The sequence below is a fragment of the Chrysochloris asiatica genome, unplaced genomic scaffold, assembly GCF_000296735.1.
Source record: "Chrysochloris asiatica unplaced genomic scaffold, ChrAsi1.0 scaffold00030, whole genome shotgun sequence".
Classification (NCBI taxonomy): Eukaryota; Metazoa; Chordata; class Mammalia; order Afrosoricida; family Chrysochloridae; genus Chrysochloris; species Chrysochloris asiatica.
In genome coordinates this window covers 1,196,804-1,219,406 of record NW_006408548.1, presented here as the reverse complement: position 1 = coordinate 1,219,406, position 22,603 = coordinate 1,196,804, and the positions used below count along the sequence as shown (strand labels likewise).

Below are 22,603 nucleotides of genomic sequence, written 5' to 3'. Positions count from 1 at the left end.
GGAACCAAAGGAAATCAAAAGGATAATAACAGAATACTATGAAGAGTTGTACTCCAACAAATTTGAAAACTTAGAAGAGATGGATACATTTTTAGATAAACACGACCAACCTAAACTTACACACAGTGAAGTAGAAAACCTGAACAGACCCATAACAAAAGAAGAAACTGATCAGGTCATCAAAAGATTCCTAACCCAAAAAAGTCCAGGCCTAGATGGCTTCACTGGGTGAATTCTACCAAACATTCAGGGAAGAGTTGTCACCAATTCTACTCAAATTATTCCAGAAGATAGAGGAGATTGGAAAACTTCCTAATACATTTTATTAAGCAAGCATAACCCTCATCCCAAAACCAGGGAAGTACATCACTAAGAAAGAAAATTACAGACCAATATCCCTCATGAACATAGACGCAAAAATTCTCAACAAAATTCTAGCCAACAGAATCCAGCAACACATCAAAAATATAATACATCATGATCAAGTGTGATTCATATCAAGGATGCAAAGATAGAAACCTGTTCAGCATCAGAGCAGCATGCAGATGGGTGGTCGATGGCTTTGGATCGGACCCATTGGAATTAAATCCGGGTCTCCTGCATGGGAGATGAGAATTCTACCACTGAACTGCCTAGGATAATGGTGGTAGTGTTGTTTGGTGCCGTTGAGTTGCTTCCAACTCACAGCGACCCTGTATAGGGTTTCCAAAGAGCAGCAGGTGGGTTTGAACCAACAACTTGCGGTTCAAACTGACGTTACAATCCAGCTCATTATCCTGCGGCATCACACCAGGACTCCATCCAATAGCTGATGCTTTCTACCAGTGGTTGTTTTGAGAATTCACTGAGAAAGTGCATGTGCAGAACTTAGTGCCTGCCACAAAAATAAGTCATCAATAAACAGTTCACAGAGGCACTCAAACATAGGCAGGAAAGTCCCAGAGGCTGTTTTTGTGCATGTGTGTGGACAGTGAATACTGAAATGTCACATATGCCTTCACACTGTGGCCCCTGGTGATTTGTCTTAAACTTTTAAAGATTTTTTCTGAAGATAAAGGAGCTCTGGAGGTAATATTATATAAGCACTGAATTGCTGACCACAAAGTCAGCAGTTCAAACGCACCAGCTGGCCTCTGGAAAAAACATGAGGCTGTTTGTGCCCAGAGAGATTTATAGTCTTGGAAACCAAACCCTCTAGGGGGTCCCGAAAATCAGAACTGACCCGATGACAGTTGGTTGGTTTTGGTTGATTTGTGGGAAGATAACAGCTCCTGCTCCCATCTGAGTTTGACATTTCCAGCTCCTGTTTGCCCAGGAAGTCACCTTGTGGTGACTTCCTCCATTAGGTCTACTGTTGAAGTGGTCAGTCCCCTTCATAACCCTGGCCTTCATCTTGATGGTTCTGAGCTAAAGGGCACTGCAGGGGCAGAGACTGGGGAAAGTACACAGAATGGGCTGGACAAGGAGGACAGCTGCCCCCATCTCCCCTAGGTCCCTCCACCCTCAAGTCACTCCCCTTCAAAAATTCACCAGAGCGCATCTGAGAAAAGTTAAGCTGTTTTATTTCACAGGATAGCTCCACGTCAAACCAGCAGGCACCATCAGAATACATAACAGAGGATCCAGCCAGACACTCTATGGGACAGGGCGTTTGGTTGTAAGGTATCTGGGAGAGGGTAACGCTTGTCATCACGTGGGGACAGACAACCAGCAATTTCCTAGGGCGGTTTCGATTTGTTTTTCCTGACACAATGTGGGGCGGAAAGAAACCAAATAGAACAAAATAGACCAGCCACTCTGAAGCAATCAGAAACAAATCTATTGCCAAACCATGTAAACAGTCAAACTGCTGGGCACGCGAGCCGGAACAGGAACTCTAGCCAGGGTCTACTTCCAGCGAAGGAAGGAAAAGTGCACTCTAGTTGTTCTGGTTCAAGGAACAGAAGCTGTGTGATGTGCCTGGGGCAGTTCACACAGGAAGGAGGGGTCGGTGAGGGGCGGCAATGGCCATTTGGCCAGTCCCAGAAGATGGGACAGCGGGACACTGGCAGATCAACCCCAGAAAGGCAAGGAGGACTTAGACCCGACATCAAAGTCTCTTCTTGCAGCTCCCCTATGCAGCACTAGGTACAAGGGACATTTTCTACACCGCTGCTCAGAAGAGGGGAGACCCCAGAGAACCTGGGAAGTTGACATGAAACATCAGCATTAGCTCTGCATAGCAGAGAATCAGCCTAGCGACACCGACACCTCGGCTCACTCCTCTCTGCCTTTCCCTCCTCATCTCCTCCAAGTCTAACAGAGCCCACTATCACAGTTGTGAGCCAGCCATGCGTCTTTCTGGGTTCCTCAGGAGAATGGGGGCATTCGCCCTAGTGTGGAAGGAGCCATCTGGATGCTTGAAAACTTAGAACTAGAAAGACTGGAAGGGAAAACCATTACATTAGTCCTGGTGGTTGGTTTCCCTTCAATCTTGTACATGCGCAGAGTGCCAGTCATCACAAGCCTTCACATTCACACCTCCTGGAGAAGAAAGATCCCCAACAAGGCACTCCAAGGGGCTCCAGCAGAGAACACCCCAGGTAAAGGCTCCTCCCTACCCTGGCTCCCCTTTGTGTACCGCAAACCAGTTCTTAAAAGTTTATAAGGCAGATCTCTGAACTGCTGGTTCCAGCTGGGAACCAAAGATGGCTCCATTTCCCTGTGTCTTTTCTCATTCTGATTTCTTCATTTCTGTATCCTTTTTCGTCCTTTGGAAATCCATTTGTCTTCTGTCCTTTGGCCTGGTGCTTCAGAGGAAAGACTTCAAAGTCTAATTCCCAAGCCCACAATTCCCTCCAATGCTGTGCTCTGTCCAGGGTTCAAAAGGCGCTTCAAGGTGAGAAATCGTTAGCACTGAAAGCAAGGCAAGTATTTTTCATAGAATCCCACAGTTCAGAGCAGCTCTTTAAGAGGAAACGGGGAATAAAGGGGGAGGAGAGTGGGGCAGGAAGCACGGCTTGTTCACAATTTTATCCCAGAAAGGTTGGCCACTGGTGGTCTTTAGCGGCAGCTGGGCCGGGAGGCCCAAGAAACTGGACCAGGAATTGTCTTTGGTCAGTTTTAAATGAACTTCTTGCTGGTTCATTCCTAAAATAGACTGAACAACAGTTACACATAGAGACAAAAGGCCTGACCTCAGGGCAGGTCAAAGGTTAAGGAAAGAAATCACTCTGTGAAACAGGTTATCAACCAGAAGCGCTTTCAGTGATGGCAATGGACAAGTAGGTAAACACCACTTCCCCTTGTACAGTTGGTTATACTGAGGACTACTAACTAGGTTACTACATTTCCCCCACACTCACTGTACAGTTAGGTTTCTGGTATTGGTTTTTACAGTTATCTATCTACTAGGTGCAAAGATTTGGTGAGTGGCATTGGCTATCATTTAATTGTAGCCTTTTTTAAAAATTACAATTTCACATTTTAACAGTTACTTTCCAGCATTTAAGCAAATACAGCAATATATAGTGGACTAACACAGGCAGGAGTAAGGAGGAGATGCCAATGCCCGGGAACACATGTGGAGAGTGACAAGGAGGCATGCATAGTGGGGGGTGGGGGGTGGGGGGTGGGCAAGGGAGTTGTGTTCCATTTGGTTCTGCATCAGGGCTCAGATCTGGGCTGGATGAGGGGGGACAGGTCTGCCACCTCCTAAATGTGAAACCATCAACCATTTCCCAATGGAGAAGTGGATGCTTAAAGAAAGCAGCCACTGCTGTTGTGTGAGCCAGTGGAAGACAGATCTATTTCCAGGAAGGGAAAATACAATTAGTCCATTCAGGAAACAGGTCAATCAGCTCAAATTTAACTTCCTATCTGGTAGTCATGGCAGAGAATGTTAAATGGCATGGGAGACTACTAGGTTTATGGTCTGGCAGTATCTCTGGGGTAAAAACTAGAAGTCTTACATTCCGGGTGGAGAGCAAAGCATCCTTCCAAATCCATGGCTTTACGAGCATGATACAGCCCCACCGTCCCTCCATGGAGCCTTGTGTTCTTAAGCTGTAAATGGGATGCTACAGTCATGCTCAAAGTGTTCTTGATGACTCTGAGGCATATCCAGGAACTATGAGAGAAGGGTTGGTTCTAGGTGAAACTAGAAAGGTCACATTTGACACTGGTCTTTCCTGGCCATTCTCTTTTTGTGTTTTCTCATTTTTTTCTCCACTGTGTAATCTCAGCGCTGGCCCATCCAGACTTACTACTGACTACCCACCTAGTTATCATTGGAATCCTGGTGTGGTGCTGTGGGTTAATGTGCTGGGTTGCACAGTTGTTCGAACCACAAGGTTGGTGGTTGAAGCTCACCAACTGCTCCCTGATAACCCTATACATGGTCACTATGGGTTACAACTGACTCGATGGCATTAAACAACAACCCAGCTATCATTATCTCATAGGTCCCTCCCTGGGAGTGTATTTGCTTTTAAAGGAGAGGACAAACTGGCTGAATCCAACGGACTGTGATACTAATGATGGGGTTTCAAACTTCAGTAGGGGCACTATGTCTGTAGGGCCTAGCTTCAGGGCCCATACTAGGTTGGTAGGAAAATTTCATTGCTTGCTTCTGAAATGTCATTAGGAAGTTTCAAAAGGACCGTCTGCATGGTTTTGGAGCTCAAAGACTAACCTTGCTAATGAGAGCCACAGTGTTTATACAGTACTTTCCAATTTACAAAGCTTTTACATCCTCATTTACTCTTAATTATCCTCACTTTACGGAGCAGGAAACTGGGGCTCAGTGACATGGAGTGCCATGCCCAAAGTCACACAAATCCTGAGTGGCAGGACCAGGCCTCTAATACAAGATTTGGATTCCAAACTTCAGCCACAGAGGTAAGAGAGAGGGAAAGAGGGAGACAGATGAAGCTTGAGTGGGGAGGAGACCACTGGCTTAGCATGAGGGGTAAGTCAGTGTCCCATTAGGACAGGATTTGCCTGTGCTCCATTGTCCAGAAACAGCTCATCTCTAGAAAAGAAAAGCTTAGAGTTCAACAGAGGAAGTCAAATGGAATCTGACAGTGGGCAGAAGGCCTTTTCTCCAACCAGATCACCCACTCCACCCTCATCACCATATTCATCTTTAAAAGCTCTGGAGGGGCTGGAGGAGGGCAAGGGGAGGGAGAGAGGCAAGGTATTTCACTTGTATAAACTCAGTTCTCTGTGGTGGGTGGTCTCTAGTGCAGAAAGTGGAAGGATTGCCCCTCCTCCGCCCTGGTTTGAGCCAGTGGGCACTTTAGGCTCATTCATTTCATGCAACAGGGCACCAGCCAAAGTCGTCATGGCCTGATATGAAGTTAGAAGATGGATTCAAAACCTCCTTGCCTGTTAATTCCAAATCTGACACAGTATAATTAATAGAAAGAAGAAAAGAAAAAACTAAATATTTTGAAAACGGTGTAAGTTAAACCTCTCTAGTTACCACAGAATTACTCCTACAGCATGTCTAGGTTTTGAAGTTTTCCACACCACTGTTGTTTTTTTTTTCTCCCTTTCTCTCAACCACACATAATACAATGGGGTTTAGGGTCTCACTAACCCCCTTTTTCTACAAACACAAGGGGTCTGTGGTCTGGGGTTCTTCACACCAACTTTCTCCCGTGTTTTTGAGGGTAGAGGTGGCCTTTGGCCTCCAGGTGGAAGGGCCTGGTCTCTGGGGCAGTAGGGGGGTTTCTGTGAAAGGTTCCCCACCTGTAGGAGTAGCCTGCTTGGGGTACTGCCTGCCCTATCCTTCCTTTAGGGGCAGACTGTTCTGGAAGGCCACAACTTCTGAAAATGGTGGGAGAGTTTTTTTTTCTGCAGGTTAGTGGTGTATTGCTTCATTCGCAGTTACTGTGGGCCTCGAAATTCTCCCAGAAAAGTCCCTGCAAGTCCCACCAAATCACTCAGTGGGAGATGTTTGGTGGCATGGGTCTGAGGTAAATCTAAGTTTCATAAAAAGAAAAAGGAGATACTATATACATTTAGTATGTGTGTCCAGATCTAGTATATGTATATAGATGCATAAATATATATATATATACACACACCTACAGACACATACATACATATATATGTGCATATATATGTATGTAGAGGGAATCATTTTTCCAGTGACGATATGTGGAAGAAGTCATTTAACATTTTGCTACACTCTTACGAAATGCTCTAGTTGGGGCTCTTCCTGCTCTTGGACTCCTCTAGGTGGCTGTTGGAGTCACACAGCTGAACATGAGCTGCAGCCAATGCCTTCAGCCTCAGCTCTGCTCAGACGAAGCCGCCCAACCTGGCCTTCTGGTCATTCCCCAGAAGGCCAGCACCCTTGGGGAGGAAGTGGAGGGCGGCAGAGGCCACCCTAGGCCATGGCGCGCCACAGCGGGCCGCCGCAGTGCCGGCCCCCTCCTGCAGGTCACATGGTGCCCGACTTGTCTGCTGAGCTGTTGGGGAACATTTTCTCAGTGGGTGTCACAGCTGGGCTGCCCATGCCCGAGCTGCTGCTGCTGCTGGACCGGTGCTGGACCACGGGCCGTACGGGCCGCATCGGGGGTGGGCGCAGCTGGGCGCCGGCCAGGCGGGCCGACAGAGCAGGCTTGAAGGTGGTCATCATTTCGGTGGAGGAGCTGCTACTGCGGCGCATGGCGGCATCGGGGTCGCGGATGACGATGGTGTGAAGGGGACTGGCAGGCTCCGAGCTGATAGGGCCTGGCGGGTTCTTCAGAGGTTCCAGGGTGTCCAGCACCACATCTGGTGCCTGCTTGGCTGTATTCTGCCTCTCAAGTTCCCGCAACTCGTGCAGAGCCGTGTTCATGGTCTTCTCGATGTCCTGGGGACAGAGAAAGCTTTGGTCAGCACAGAGCCAGAGGCCTGAATGCTGGTCAGCTTGTGGACTTCTTGAGATGTGCATGAGGGGCAGGTGTCTCATGGCTGGGAGATTAAACCCCCAGGACCAAGTGGAAGAATCAATTTCACCCCTTGTGAAATGTCCTACAAAGGAAAGAGATTTATACAGTGCAGCTTAGACTATTGCTTAAGAAGGCCGGTTCTGGAGGCAGAAGACCTGGGTTCAAATCCTGATTCTGCTGCTGCTTTGTTATGCGACCTTGGCCAAGTTCGTTCACTTCTCTGAGTCTCAATATCCTGAGAATAGGCTCATAGTAAGTATATATATATACACACATACATACAGTAGAACTATGTATGCTCCACAGGGTTTCTAAAGGCTGAGTTTTTGGAAGTAGATCTCCAGGTCTCACTTCTGAGGCATCGTTAGGTGGATTTGAACCTCCAACCTTTTGATTAATAGCATGAACCATTTACAGCACCCAGGAAGTCTCGATAGGACAAAGGGCTCTAGAATTTTGAGAGAAAAGACCTCTCTCCACTTGCTGTCTCTGTGACCTGGCACAAGTCTTTAGTTGTTCTGAACCTTATGTTGTTCACCTGTGAAAGCACAAGTTTACCATGAAGGTGGTGTGAGGGTAAGTGACCAGTGGCTTTCCAGCTCTTTCTAGCCAGCGTCCATGGTTCCTGTAAGATTGCACAGGGAGGCAGCTTCCACCTCACAGAGTTGAATTGAAGAGGAACTGCTTAGGTTGAGCTGGGTCAGAGGACAAGCAGAGGTCCACTGAGGAATAACGAGGACTGGCACTGTGGACCACTGCCAGAAGCTGCCCTCTTCAAGGGCTGACTAGTCTCAAGACTAGTGTTTCTGGATTTTGGAGCTGCTCTGTCAGGCCTTTCCACCCCAAGACCTCTTTTACATTCTCTCCATTCCCAACCTTGGATGACTTCCTGCCTGCCCAGGGACCCTCAGATGATACCAATTTGGTCTCCTTCATGGTCTCCCATTCTTCCTCACTTCATCATCCCAGTTTGTCTTTTGGTATTTCTGTAGGGACTGATGATGCTTTTAATAGTCAGTATTAGCTTTATGCTTCCCAATAACACTTGCTCCCAGTCCAATGACATTGGCAAATTTAAAAAGGAACCTTTTGGGCCTTCATCCAAAAGAGAGTGGGGGGGGGGAAGGGAGGGGGTTAATACATGATAGGAGAGACAAAGTCCTCTCCCCATTTCTGGTGGGGATACTGTCAGCACCCTAGCCAGCAGTGATCAAATCTGCCTGGCACTACAATTGCTAGCTCTATTTAAATTAAAGCCTTTACCAATGGCACAAGGATATCTGGTGGTGCAATGGCTAAAATACTTGACTGCCAACCAAAGGGTTGGAGGTTCAAATCCACCATTCGCACTGCATGAGAAAGATATGGTAGTCTGCTTCCAAGGATTGTTGTTGTTAAGTGCTGTTGAGATGGTTCCAACTTATAGCAACCCTATGAGTATAGGGTTTCTGAACCACCAACCTCTTGGTTAGCAGTCCAGTTCTTAACTTTGGAAATCCTATGAGGCAGTTCTATCAGGCCCTATATAGACTCTGAGTAGGAATCAGCTCAATGACAGTAGATACTGACACAACATTGACACCACTAGTCCCTATAGAGCCGAGTAGACAAACCGTTAAATGCTTGACTACTAATAGAAAGTTTGGTGGTTTGAACCCACCCCGAGGTGCCTCGGAAGACAGACCTGCCGCCAATCTGCTTCCTAAAGGTCACAACCTTGGAAAACCTTTGGAGAGTTCTCCTCTGCACATATGGGGTTGAACATGCATCAGCATCAACTCGACAGCAACTGGTTTGTAGGTTTTTTGTTTATTGACTCCACGGCTGTCAGTTCGTACTAGGCCAGCATGAACTGAAAGGCAAAACTGTTAATAAAATGTAATTCGCACCTTCCTACTACCACCACCACTCTACCCTTGGCGGAGTGTGAGCCAGAAGAAGAGAGAGCTCAAAGAGAGATCAGCTGAGTTGTTTAGGCAGCACTTGCATTAGTCCAGCGTGGAGATGCAGGGAGGAGGCACAGCGTAGGAGCGAGGAACCAATCGGCAGGGATGGTGACCACTCTCCACCTCCTCCAAAATGAGAACTTCACATTCAGCTGCCCTACTTGTGTTGGCAAGGAGCTCTGTAATGTAGTGGTTACGAATAGGGCTGCAAACCACAAGGTAAGCAGTTCGAAACTACCAGCTGTTCCCCGGGAGAAAGGTGAGGATTTCTGCTCCCGTAAAGATTTACAGCCTCAGAAACCCTGCACAGGGTCACTATGAGTCGGAACCGACTCCACGGCACTTAACAACAACAACTTTTGTTCGCAGTGTTGCAAGTTCCCCAAACAACCTATTTAATTGGGCCCAAATCTAAATCCTCAAGGATATCTTGGACTAGAGATGCCCACCAGCTCCCTCGAGTAGCTGCAGAGTCCAGAGCGCATCCTAATGGATGCTGATCTGACCGGAGACTGTCCAGCAGCCTCCTTTGGCTATTTGAACACTGTGGCTGTGTTTTCCATTCTGTGTGAAAAACACTCTGAGTGGCAGCTACCAAATCAGAGTGTAGATATCTTTGTAAACTGAAAAGTATATGCTTATATATAATATATAATATATAATATATAATATATAATATATAATATAATATATATATATATATATACAGTGTAGTCTTTGGGCCGGTTCTACAAAATGCAAAATATGAATGAAGGTTTAAAAAAAAAAGTCTTGGAGAGTCACAATACACAGCAACATAGTCAAAGGTTCTGAAATATCTTACAGATAAGGCATTCTACTTTGTCAAATCAGCTCTCCTTAAACTTCGTGGACCATGGACCTAGACTGCTATGGAATCTTCTGTAACGACTATCCTGGACTATGTCATAATTCCTTATATAAAGGGGTTCTGGGCCTGGCCTCAGTGAGTCCTCCTGCCTCCCTCCAGCCACCTAATGACTCTCAGTAAAGCTAGCAGGCAATGGTGGATACTAGGGAGAGATTTTCTGAGAGGATGGTCTTCCAGAATGAAGGTGTTCCCATTTTCAGGAACCCCTCAGGGGTGACATGAGCAGAAGGTGCCAAGCTAGACCTAATGGGTGTGAAGAGGAGTTTTGTTGTTGGTTGAGTTGTGTCTGTGTTGGGTATTTCTTTGGGACCATTCCTAATCTTCTCAAGAACGCATCTTCCCCTTTCCCCCTTTTGAACATTCAAATGTCACTCTTCCCAACAACTTTCTCCCAGCCCAGGAGGGATGTAGATAACACTGGGGAGGGCTACAAAACAAGCCCCACCCCAAATTTCAGAAGAAAAAAATGGTAACTTTTGGAGAAAATAGATACATGTGTTTTGTTTACATGAAATGGTTTTTCAAATTGCTAAGGAAGTCACAATTCGATTTGCTTTGCAAATCCCACAGCTTTCGCATCAGGCTTGAAAACAACAAAATCTCCAAGCACTTCGGAAGAGTCTGGAACATTCTTCCCTTCCTCTAGAGTTCAGGCCCTGTCCTCCTAGGGGGGTGGCTCTCTCTGTCTTGGTCCAATCTCTCTAAATGCTTTAGGGCACTTGATGCTGCTCTGGGTGTGTTCTCTCTTTCTTCTCTAGATTATGAGCTCCATGCTGGTGGGCTTGCTTTCCATTTGTAAGTCAGTGCCTAGCATGGTGATTGCCACACAACGGCTAATTAACATTTGCCAGTAAACTGAATTACCAAACCAACAGATGAATGACTCCATCGTGCCACCTTGTGGAGACACTTGCTATTACAACGCCCCTGTATGCAGGCCAGAAATCCCCAGCCCGTAATTCCCGTCCAGCTTTAGGGATAAATTAGCCAGTGGCCCTTTAGGGATAAACTAGCCAGTGGCCACTCCAAAAGCAGGGGAGTGTTGGCCAGCACTCTAGCTTAGCCTTGAGCCTGGCTGAAGGTCGAGGCGACCTCCCACGGTGCAGTCCCCACCCTTAGCCCCGAGGGGTCCTGCTGGCCCTTACTTCTGCCAGGGCCTCAGCCTCCAGGGACTTGTGGTCCCCCAGGCTGCTGTGCCTGGTGGAGCCGCACGTGGACCTCATTGAGTGCCCCTCGGAGAGCGCCTTCTTGTCTGGGTAGTTGATGCTGCCCGCGCTCCCGAACGTCGCCATCCGCCGCTTCTCGGGGCTCTCGATTCGCCCCCGGCTGAGGGGGACTTTGTGGGGACTGCTGGGGCAGGCGGCGGCCCGGGGCGGCGTGTCTATGCTGGGGCCCAGGCCGCGGGGCGGGCTGTGTGTGTCGCCCCCGCTTCGGCGCCTGGGGATGGCCGCTCCGTCAGATCGCAATCGCACTCTGCAAAGGAGCCGGGGGCAGGGGGCAAGGGCAGAGGTCAACCCTGGGAGCTCTCGGAATTTGTCAGCCAACCCCACGCCACGCAGGACACACCCGGCTAAGGAGGGGGTAGAGTAAATTAACCTCATTGATTTTGCAAAGTGAGACCAGGTTCCTTAGTAAGCAGCTGCAGGCTGAAGTTTACATTTTGTTTACAAACCGCAAGGCAGTTAGCACCTCATTTGCAAATAGAGGAAGTGCGAATTACAAGGTGAGTCTTGTCTTTATGCTAAGTCAAGGCCAATAAGATTTCAACCTGGGGACACTCTGTGGGTGGCTAGTTCGGTTCTAGATGCAATCAGTAGCTGTTCACAAGTTCCCAGGACTCAGGTGGGCTTCTACCAGGTCTGCTGTGCAGAGGCTTGACTGTACCACAGTTACCTCTAAGCACAGGAGGCCCCTGGGAGTTGAGCAGAGTCTAGTGTGGTACCTACCCCTAGAAAAGGGCTATTTCCCAGGGCCTTTTCAGAACTTGGAAACCTGGAGCAGACACTATTGTTGCACAGGCCTTTCGTGTGTCTGGAGATCTTTCTCCCTTCGTGGAGGCTCCACGGAATGAAACGGTCTCTGTCATGCACTTTCCTGGGGCCTCTTTTAGATGTATTTTATTAACCTGTTAAACGGACTTCTGGTGTGGCTCTGTAGGGTCAGCACTGGACTGTGAACCACAAGGTTGGCGATTCAAACTCACCAACCACTCCTGGGAAACCCTACAGAGGGTCTCTGTGAGTTGAAACCAACTCGACGGCACTTAACAACAAAAGGAGCTACTATTGTTGGCCCACCTGAGAGTGATGTTCAGTAGGTGTGAAGCACCTTGAAGATGAAAGCAATGTTATATCCTATGGGGCACAGGTGAGGGAGGGGAGGCTGGAAGTGAAGCGAGGGATGGATTGTGACTGGGGGGCCAACTTCAGTATGGCCAGCAGCCAAGCTAAGCAATGCCTGTAGGTGACCCAACAGGACAAAAGCATAGATGTTAAAGAGGGAGAGAAAGAAAGAAGAAATAAGGAGGGAGGGAAAAGAGAGAAAAAAACAGAGGCAGGAGAAGATTTGACCCTTCTAGGAGTTCAGGGAAAACCATGATTTTTTTAATGTACTCACCCCAGCCTTCCACTTCCCCCAATTCTATCATCTATCCCATCCCAGTACCCTGAGCTGCTTAGAGCTGAAAAGAGGCAAGAACACTTCTGCTGAGGTAAATTCAGGAAACTAGATTCCCAGTCTGACCTAAAAGTACCTTTTCTAGCCATGTAGGTTGATCACCTGACCTCTCCATTGGAAAACTCACAGAATAGCACACTTTTTGAGAATCTGACTAAGAAAGCAGTGAGAAACTGCCAACTTTACTTTTTTCTTTCCTTTTTTTTCAAAGCCACATACTTTATATGAAACCTGGCCTCAGAAGGACATGCTGGAAAGGTCATGTGACAGAGCCTGGACCAAACCGTGACAGCAGAGAAATTGGCAAATCTGCTCCCACCAAATAAACGGGGCACTAGGTGTCAGTTTTGGTCAAATCCAGCAAGCCCATCAAGTTGTGCCCAAGATCACATCTTATGGGGACCCACCATAGCCTCCTTCTTGGCTTCCTGTCCCCTTGCTTACATTAAATCAGAAATTAATTGGCATGGTGCTAGAAGGAAAAATGCATCCGCGTTTCCTACCGGCCCATCACCCCCCCAAAGCCGTAGTCCGTGATGTGCTCTGTGGGGGACTGGAGGTCGTTTTTGGAGGAGGCTTTGTCATCTAGCAGTGGCCCACTGCTGGCCTCGCTGTCAGCCTTCTGGCTCAGGCTGTCTGAGAAGGCATCATCCCTAGGGAGAAGGACAGACATGAATTGGTGGTGGTCTCTCCAGAGAATCCAGGGTGTCTAGGGTTCCTTGAGGTCTTCTGGGAAAGACGACTCAACATACACCTCATGATTCAACTGTGCCCATACCTCAGGATGACTTACCTTCAGTTTCTCCAACAGAGACCCACCTCTTCTATCCCATCCCACATGCCCAGCTCATCTAGGTTATTCTCTCCCAGGCTGCTCTGGGCTAGGACAAGGCTTGCTGCTGGAGACTGTACGGGAGATATGGTGGATGAAGTCTGTAAGTTGAGAACTGAGTGTTCATTGCTGTGTTCATTGCTCCATGAGAAATGGTTCAGGGCTAAACAAAGGAGGAAGAAGGTACCTCTCTCCCTCTGCTGTGCACCCAGGGCTCTGGATGATTCTAGCTTGTTTGGGTACCCTACCAGCCTCCTTCCATTGCCCTCTCCCTGCCAGTGACTTGTCCCTACCTTAACAGCCTGGAGACTTCAGAAGGCTGCCACGAACCCTCCACTATAGCAGCCCACTTGGTGCTTACCTGGTCTTGGCTTTTTTTTCTGGCATCAAACCTTCCCCCAACCCATCAAACCTTAGACTTTTGGTTCCTTGCCTTTGAGGTCTAGTTTGGTTGCGATTTCCGGATAAATCAATTGCATCGAAGACTGACTTGGAGGTGGTTTTCAAAGGAATAGAAGATGCTGAATTTTTGGTAATGCATTTGGAATGTAAGGTCTTTTTTAACTACAGAAATCATCACTTAACAATAGTGCCCTAATAACTCAAATAGAGGGTTGTTTCTGCTTGTCCCCTGAGAAGCCACCTCAGGGGTGGAGCATGGCATGCAGTTGAGGAGGTGGTAGGCTGGCCACTGGCTACAGGGAAGCCCAGGAGGGTGGAGTGTCTAGAAACAGCCACGACACATTGAGTTGTGGTGGGTGACACATGCACTGGAAGTTATCAGATGGGTCAGGGGCATCCAATGCTGTCTCTTTATAGTCTGAAGAATGAGAAATTTGCATATTTATGAAGTGAATCTCCACTTAAGAGGAAGTCAGATAGAACCCATTCTTACAGATGACCAAGCATCTTTTGTAACAGGGAGAGCAAATAATTGCACAACAACCCAGAACTTCCCTGCCTGCACCCCTTCCAGACATCACTAATCTATTACTGTGTTTTTCACACAGGTTCCTGACTCCTACTCACATGTCCTGTACAACTATATACTGATGTGGGATGAGTCCGTCTACGCCGTTGTGTCGGCCCTCCCACCAGTCCTCTGAGGCACGGTGGTACAGTAGCAGTGAGGCCCCCTTCTTGAAGGACAGCTCACGGGGGGAACGCCCCACGTAGTCAAACTTGGCAATGGCCTCGATCTGCTCCACTTCTGGAAAGAACAAGGGAAAGAAAGTCCATGAAGTCAACAGAGGGCAGTCTAGGAAGCTCACACGGAAAGGCTCTGGCTTCTGTGGGGAAGGACAGGTAGCAAGCCTGCTGAAGGCAGTTTGAGCTGGGGCTCAGGAGTTGGAATTCTAGGCTCAGATCTGCTTTCTGCCTTGGGACCTCAAGCAAGTCATTGAATTCCTTTGAGCTTTGGTTTCTCAAACTGTACAATGGTTGCTTGCTGAAATACTATTTTCTTAAGATGCTGTCTTGACACAGTTTTGAGGCAGGTCTGCTCTCCTTCTTGAGCACTTGATTAAGCCAAGTCTCGAATTAGTCCCCATTCAGGCCCTCACATGCAACAGTACTAATTCCTCTGGGCCATGCACCCAATACCTAGGGGCAGCCTTATGCCTCCTGTCTGCAGAGTTGGTCACAATGCCCAATTCCCAGGAAGCCTGCACAACTTGACTCACCCTGCCCAGCTTGCCATTCCCCTCCTACAATTCCTCTCCTACAATTCCAGCTTATCTTGCCAGCCCTAGTTCAGCCCCGCGTGGTCCTGCATTAGGGCATGTGGTGCCTCCCTGTCTCTGGAAGCTGTGTGTAATAAACCTGGTGACTTTTCATGGCTTCCCTGACTCCTCTTTACCTCTGGCACCAGACTTACCATCCCACACATTGGTCAGAGCACTTATTTCTCTCTCTACCTCTTGATCCCACGTTTCAGTTCTTATTAAAACAATATTCTAATAGGTTATTCTCCTTCCATACTGTTATTTCCTTCCCCCCCCCCCCCATGAGTCATTTTCCTTTTTGAAGAAACCCTGGTGGCACAGTGAGCTAAATGTTGGCTACTAACTGAAGAAGGTTGGCAGTTCAAACCCACCAACTACTCTCTAGGAGAAAGATGAGGCTATCTGTTCCATTATGAGTCACAGTCATAGAAACCCTATGGAGACATTCAACTGTATCCTATAGGGTCACTATGAGTTGGAATTGACCCAATGGCAGTGGATAATGGGTGAGTTCCCTCTTTGTCCTCCTATAGCACACTTAGTGGTTCTGAACTTTTGGAAGGTCAAACAGATGGTGTATGTGGACTACCATCTGTGCACATTGGACATAATTTTAGAGGGTTCCCAGATCTCAAAGTTTATCCAGGAGTTATTATGGTGGGAGGTTTTTTTTGGGGTATTTCTATTTGGGCTGTAGCGTAAACATATCTCTTTTCACACACACATTCATTCATCAAATGTCTCCTCTTCTCCAACCAACCCCGACTGGATTAGACAGTGAGGATATGTCTCTGCCCTTGAGGTACTTCTACTGCCAGCCTACCATTTCCTGTCTGTGTGACCTTGGGCAAGTTACAGCTGTACTTCAGTAGCCTTCAGTTGGCTTGTCAGTAAGGGTTCTTATGAGGATTAGAAGACAACACAAGCAATTGTTAAAACTTGTAAGGGTGTATGAGTTTGTATACCCACAATGGTGAGAATAGTAAGAAAAAATGAGCTATAAAACTCCAAAAATATAAAAGGTGCCTTAACTGTCTACTGCTAAATGAAAGAAGCCAGTCTGAGAAGGCTACAGACTATCTGATTGCAATAATATGACACTCTGGAATAGGCAAAACTATCAATAAAGTAAAAACATTAGTGAGTGCCAGGGGATGGGCAGGGATGAATAGGTAGAATGCAGGGCATTTTTAGGGTAGGGAAACTATTCTGTATGTGATAGCGAATATATGCCATCATGCATTTGTCAAAATCCATAGAATTATACAACACAAAGAATGAAACTGAAAACAATGAACTTTAACAATAATTTATCAATATTGGTTCATCTGTTGTAAAAAATATTCAAGATGTTACTAATAGTAGAAACACTGTACAGGGTGGGATAAGGGGATAGATAGGAAGTCTCTGTACTTTCAGCATAATTTTCCTGTAAATTTAAAACTATTTTTTAAAAATAAAATCTATTTGAAAAGTATGTATTAAAAGTCAAATCCTTTGAGATCCTTATGACAATAAAATGCTCACAAGAATAAAAAGATAAAAGAGAAAGAAAAGGACCGTGCATGAACGTGTATAACAAATTCCAGACACAGACCAGGTACTTAGTCAATAGTATGCCTGTGGGCACTTGGTGTGGCACTGTGGGATGAAGCACTGGACTGCAAGGTCACTTTGAACCACAGGTGGTTGTTGTCGTCAAGTGCCGTTGAGTCGATTCCAACCCATAGCGACCCTGTGTAGGGTTTCCAAGGAGCAGCTGGTGAGCTTGAACCACCTACTTTGCAGTTCAAATGGCTTTGCAGTCTGGTGCATTAACCCACAGCGCTACACCAGGGCTCCTTGAACCACAGGTAGGTGGTTCAAATTCACCAGCAGTTCCTTGGAAACCCCATACAGGGTTGCTATGAGTTGGAACTGACTCAATGGCATTTACCAACAGCAACAGCCTTTATATGGGTAGGTCCAGACAAAATATCTAAGATGCAGAGAGTTTAAGTGGTTTGCTGAGATTACTGGGGTGTTTCAAATGGGAAAAGTCCTGTTATCCTTTAGTTCTATTTTTCTATGAACTTTTTGAAGCCCCTTCATATACAGTTAGTGGTTTGGAGAAGAAATATTTTTTGAAAGCACAGAGGTTGTTCATATGATTTATTAAATCTTTTATAGACCCTCAGGGGCACCCACACTTGGTAGAAACCTGATTGTATGTGGATATTAATGTATTTGGTTTAAAGTAATTCCAAAGATCTTAAACATACATAAATAATATTAAAACTAAACGATTTTGTTTTGCTTTTTTAATTCCAAGAGGAGGGAACAAAAGCAAACGCTGGTGTTCACAGCCCACAAAGTCCTTCCCACTGCTGGCTTTCCCCCGCATTTCATCTGCCCCATGCATTGTGGATTATTGTGTATAAATCCATCCATCCATCCACCCACCTGTCCATCACATCTGGCTGTACCAGATGGAGTGTGACCTGGTGACCTTGGACAAGTTAGTCATCCTATCTAAGCTTTCTTATGTGTATGATGGAAATATCAATGTTACCACACACCTTATAGAACCATTCATGAGGATGAAATGAGATTTTATATATATATATGTTGTTGTTGTTGTTAAGTGCCATCGAGTCGGGTCCGACCCATAGCGACCCTGTACAGGGTTTCCGAGGGTGTAAATCTTTACGGGAGTAGAAAGCCTCATCTTTCTCCCGCGGAGCGGCTGGTAGTTTCGAACTGCTGACCTTAAGGTTCGCAGCCCGATTTGTAACCACTACGCTACCAGAGCTCCATATATATATATATATATATATAAATGCTTGCTACAGTATCTGGTACACAGCTAGCTCTGTGTGAGAATGTTGTTGCTGTTACCAGACTTAATGTTCTTCTAAGGGCCATAGACATCATGAAGAGCAGAGAGAGGAGACCTCCCCCTGCCCCACAACACACACATATACACTCCATACACGCACCAGGGCTCCCTTCCATAAGCAGCTGACTCACACAGACTATACCTGGGTGCCCTGAGATGCATCAGCACAGGGAGATCAGTGACCGCCTTGCCTTCTGCAGGAAGCAGCCCTCAAACACTGAAGTCCCCTCTCCCCAGCTGGCGCCCTAACAAATGTCTCTAAAAGCTATTCTGACACAGGCGATGCAAGGAGGGAAAACAAGCAGCTATAGCACAGCTAAATGGGTCAGATGTTGACTCAGGGTCACCTTCTCCATCAAATAAGGACATTTCTCCTCACTACTTCTTTGAATCTTCTACCCAGCCATAGGCTGGAGCTGCCTAGAGACCTATCTGCTTGCCTGGCAACAGAGGCAGAAAGGCCTCACTCTGGGGGTGGGAAGGTGGGTTAAAAGCACGTTTCACCCCAGGGATTTCATTTAAACCAGATTCCCCACTCTGATATAGGAGCTGACTGGCAGAGGTTTGCAGATGCTTGGAGGAACCCACAGAGGCTGCCTCTGGGTTCGTTTCTGCCTCTCTCACCCGCAGAACCTCAAGCAGTTGCTGGGCCACTGTCTGGAGCTCAGAGTGGCAGGCTGGGATGGGGAAGAAAAAGTAAAGGGAAGAAAACAAAGGAGCAGAGCTGAACTGCAAGCTGAGAGAAAGCTCGTGTGTTTGTAGATGTCATTACATAAGTGTGTGTGGTAGAAGCAGTAATAACAGCTGCCATTTCTGAATAAATCTATTATTTGGGTTTATTATACCCAAAACAGATGATGTGATTCTCCTCCTTACTGCTCTCCCACGCAGTTCTACTCAAATTCAACTTCATTCCCTCCTGATCCCCATCTCGGTACCTTTTCCCAGCTGCTGTGAAGTTGACCTTGACTCATGCGTGGCACCCCCATGTGCATCACAGCAGAACTGAACTGCAATCCACAGGGTTTTCAGTAGCTGATCTTTCAGAAGTAGATCACCAGGCCTTTCTTCCAAGGTGCCTCTGGGTGGACTTGAACCTCCAACCTTTCAGTTAGCAGCTGATCTCGTGAGCAGTTTGCCTCACCCAGGAGGAAACTGGAATCCCCCTCTCTAACCATGTCCTGCCAGAGTACTCCTGTTAGGGGAGAGGAGACCACCTCACTCCACACCCACACCCCAGTTCCTGCCCTTTGGTGAGCACACTAACCTGAGCAGGCTCATGAGAGTTCAGGGTGCTAACTTTCTTATCCTCCCCAGGGCCCATTCATAGCCTCCGTCTGCCCCTCTCCTCACTCAGGACCTGGCTTCCTTCACTGCCTTGGGCTGCAGCATCCCAGGGTATTAAGATTTAGACTTGGCTAAAGAGGACAGGAGAGTTCTCCCTGGGCATCAAGCCTAAACCACAGGTGTAGCTGTTTCCATCTCTGCACTATGGGTTAGGGACATCAACCAAGTTAAGATTAAAGTGGACACTTACTAGGGATTTAACTGTGTTCCTCCAAAATATGTGCTAGAATCCCAACCCCACCTGTGAATGCAATTCCATTTGGAATTAGGGCTTTCCTTTGTTGCTGTGGTTATGAGGCCATACCAGTGTTGGGTCTGTCCTACTTTAAGCTAACTGCTGCTGAGTTATAAGGTGCAACATACACAGAAATCAGCAAAAATGAGTAGAGGAAAACAGATGTCACCCCCACAAGAAGATTCCCAAGGAACTGAGGAAAAGAAGCTGAAGATAGACCAAGATCTTCCTCCAGAGCTGAAGAGAGGGAGTCAGTGACCTGAACTTGGACTTCTAGGTGCTGTAGGTTAATGTATTGGACTGCAAGGTCGGTTTGAACCACAAGGTTGGCAGTCCCAGTTCACCAGCCACTTCTTGGAAACCCTATAAAGGGTCGCTATGAGTCAGAATTGACTCAATGGCACTTAACAACAACAAGCTTCTAAATAGTGAGAAAATAAATTTCTGTTCTTTAAAACCATTTGTGGTGTTTTAGTCACAGCAGCAATGGGACACAAAGACACCACTGTTGTTATTTTCTAGTGTTTGTTATTTTTTACAGCGATGGTGGTGGCCATGGTCTGAGTACAATTGGGGCATTTGCCACTCAACTGACTGCAGTGTCATTTGAATATCATTAAACCCTATCATCATAGGGGGAACAGTAACTTTAGGGAAGTATGCACACATTAGAATAATCAACCATTTGACATCAAAAGGACAGCATCTATCCAGGGGCAAAGTTCAGAAATGGTTAGGAAAGAAGGAGGGGAAACGTCAAACAAAGGGAGGTAGGATTGTAATCAACCAGAGGAAACAAAATGTATATTTTGCTAAATATAAAACTGATCTGCTCTAGTGAACCTTCACCAGATTCACAATAAAAAGTGGTTGTTTTTTAAACAAAACAAAACACCAGCTCTTTCCTGCTCCAAGCAGACATGACTTGTGAACCCAAGAATCATCTCAAGTGTGTAGCAGCCCCAAAACATTGGATGCTGGACAAACTGGTCCCCACAGTTGAGAGAATCCCTCCCACTGATCATTTCCTTAAGGAACAGACTGAAGAGTGCCCCGATAGGAGATGAGGTTAAAAAGATCTGCAGGCAGTGGTTCATTATGATTGATGGCAAGGTTCAAATTGATACAACCTCTCCAGCTGGTTTTGTGGAAGTCACCAACATTGACAAAACCAGAAATGAATTTCCACCTGATCTATGACACCAAGGGTCAATTTGCTGTTCATCATCTTACACCTGAGGAGGTATGAGTTTTGCAAAGTAAGAAAGGTCTTTGTGGGCAAAAGAATCCCTCCATCATGATGTTGACCCCCTATGCTACCCTGATGCCTCATCAAGGGGAATGGTACCATTCAGATTGATTTGGAGACTGGAAAGATTACTGATTTCATCAAGGTTGCTACTGGCAATCTTGGTTGATTTGGTGACGGGAGGACCAACCTGGGAAAAATAGGTGTGATCACTAACTGAGAGGGAACATCCTGGCTCTTTTGATGTGGTTCATGTGAAAGATACTAATGGAAACAGCTTTGTCACCAGACTTGCCAACGTTTTTTGCTATTGGCACAGGCAACAAACCTTATCATTGCTGGAGAGAGAGAGAAGAGACTGGCTGCCAAGCAGAGTAGTGGGTGAAGTGATCTCTAGGTGATACAAATGAACAAATATTTGCATAATTAAAGATAATAAACACAACATCAAAAAACAAACAAACAAACAACACAAAACACACCCAAAAAACCCTACTGTCATACACATGACATAGATGGATCTCAACACTTTGGGCTAAGGGAAAGAAACCTAGCTCTAGGTTAATGATTGGCTATCATGTTGGGTATACATTTATGTTGAAATGCATTAAACTATGATGGATGGACGGAGGTGTAGACTGATGTAATCCAGCAAACAGAGACCAACGTTCATACTGTAGAAACTAGGTGATGGTTAGTTGTTCACTGTACACTTTCTTTCAACTTTTCTCTGTTTGAAAATTTTTATGAAGAAATATTTGGAAACACAAACAAACCAATAAAATCCTTATCCTGATTTCTAGTAGATGCCTAGAATACTCTAATGAAACACATGGCGCCTCTTGGAGGCATGCATGTCAGCAGAAACATTTCTCCCCTCATGGACTTCCTAAAGTCCACTTACAGCCCCCATAGGGCTGAGTAGATGAGGTTAACAGGCCTTAGCTTCATCGCTTTCTAGATGTGGGTGATAAGGAGCAGTCAAAGGCGATTCAGAAGCTTGGGAAAATAACAGTGAGAGAAAAAGCACAGTGGTTAAGCACTCGATTGCTCACGGAAAGGTTGGTGGTTACAACCCAGCTGATGTAGCAGCCTGCCTCCATAAAGATGTGCACTCTTGGAAACTAAGGGGGCAGTTCTACTCTGCCTAGAGGGTCATTACGAGTCAGAATGGACTTGGCGGCAACAGGAGTCAGTAAGAAAATAAAGGTGCAATTAAAATGGAAAACTGACCTACTGTACCTATAAAAACATGCTTCTGCTATTGGCGTTAGTGGCTTTTTAAACTGGCAAACTCATTTCTCATTTAGCATCTAACAAAAATTGCCTTGGTAGGTTGCCTTGATTTCTTTTTTTAATTTGGCTTTGTTTTGACAATCAAGTTACTCAGCCTAACACTGGTTTCTTTCTAAATCTCAAAGACCCATGAACAAGCACAAATAAACATATTTTCCATACATACAACCTTGACATGCCAATAGACTTTAAGCAGGCCTGACCCATTCACTTCCTTTTGGGCCACAGAGATTGGATCACACTTGAGTTTATGACCCAAGTCAGTCCAATGAGACTCACTAAAAATATTTTTTTCCATGTTGGAAAAGATCTGCCCCCACCTTCCTCTGAACTTTTAAGGCTAAAGGATGGTGAAAGCCTAGATCTGCCAAAGGTCACTGCATACCTCATTCAAGAATAAAGTCAGCACAGAGGGAAACAGAGTAGGAAGATGGACACAAAGTACTGCAAAATCATCTGAGCTCCTGGATCCATGAAACCGTATCAGCCCTGGGACTTTTCAGGTATGTGAGCTGATTCCCTTATGGGTAAGTCAGTTCAAGGAGGAGATTCTTTCATTAGCAACTGAAATAGTGCTGTTGTTAAGTGCCATCAAGTCAGTTCTGACC

General features: G+C 46.3%; 1 protein-coding gene across 2 annotated transcripts in view; it reads right to left on the bottom strand.

Annotated features, from left to right (window-relative positions):
- Positions 1 to 6,100: 6,100 nt before the first annotated feature.
- SRGAP3 (SLIT-ROBO Rho GTPase activating protein 3) overlaps positions 6,101 to 22,603 on the bottom strand; it is a 413,130-nt gene continuing 396,627 nt past the window's right edge. For both annotated transcript variants that reach the window (XM_006851564.1, XM_006851573.1), the window contains exons 19-22: positions 14,296 to 14,476; positions 12,938 to 13,087; positions 10,904 to 11,231; positions 6,101 to 6,844 (exon numbers count right to left, since the gene is read on the bottom strand). In XM_006851564.1, coding sequence (XP_006851628.1) covers positions 6,431 to 6,844; positions 10,904 to 11,231; positions 12,938 to 13,087; positions 14,296 to 14,476 — 1,073 coding nt within the window. In that variant the 3' untranslated portion in view covers positions 6,101 to 6,430. The remainder of the gene's footprint in view (positions 6,845 to 10,903; positions 11,232 to 12,937; positions 13,088 to 14,295; positions 14,477 to 22,603) is intronic.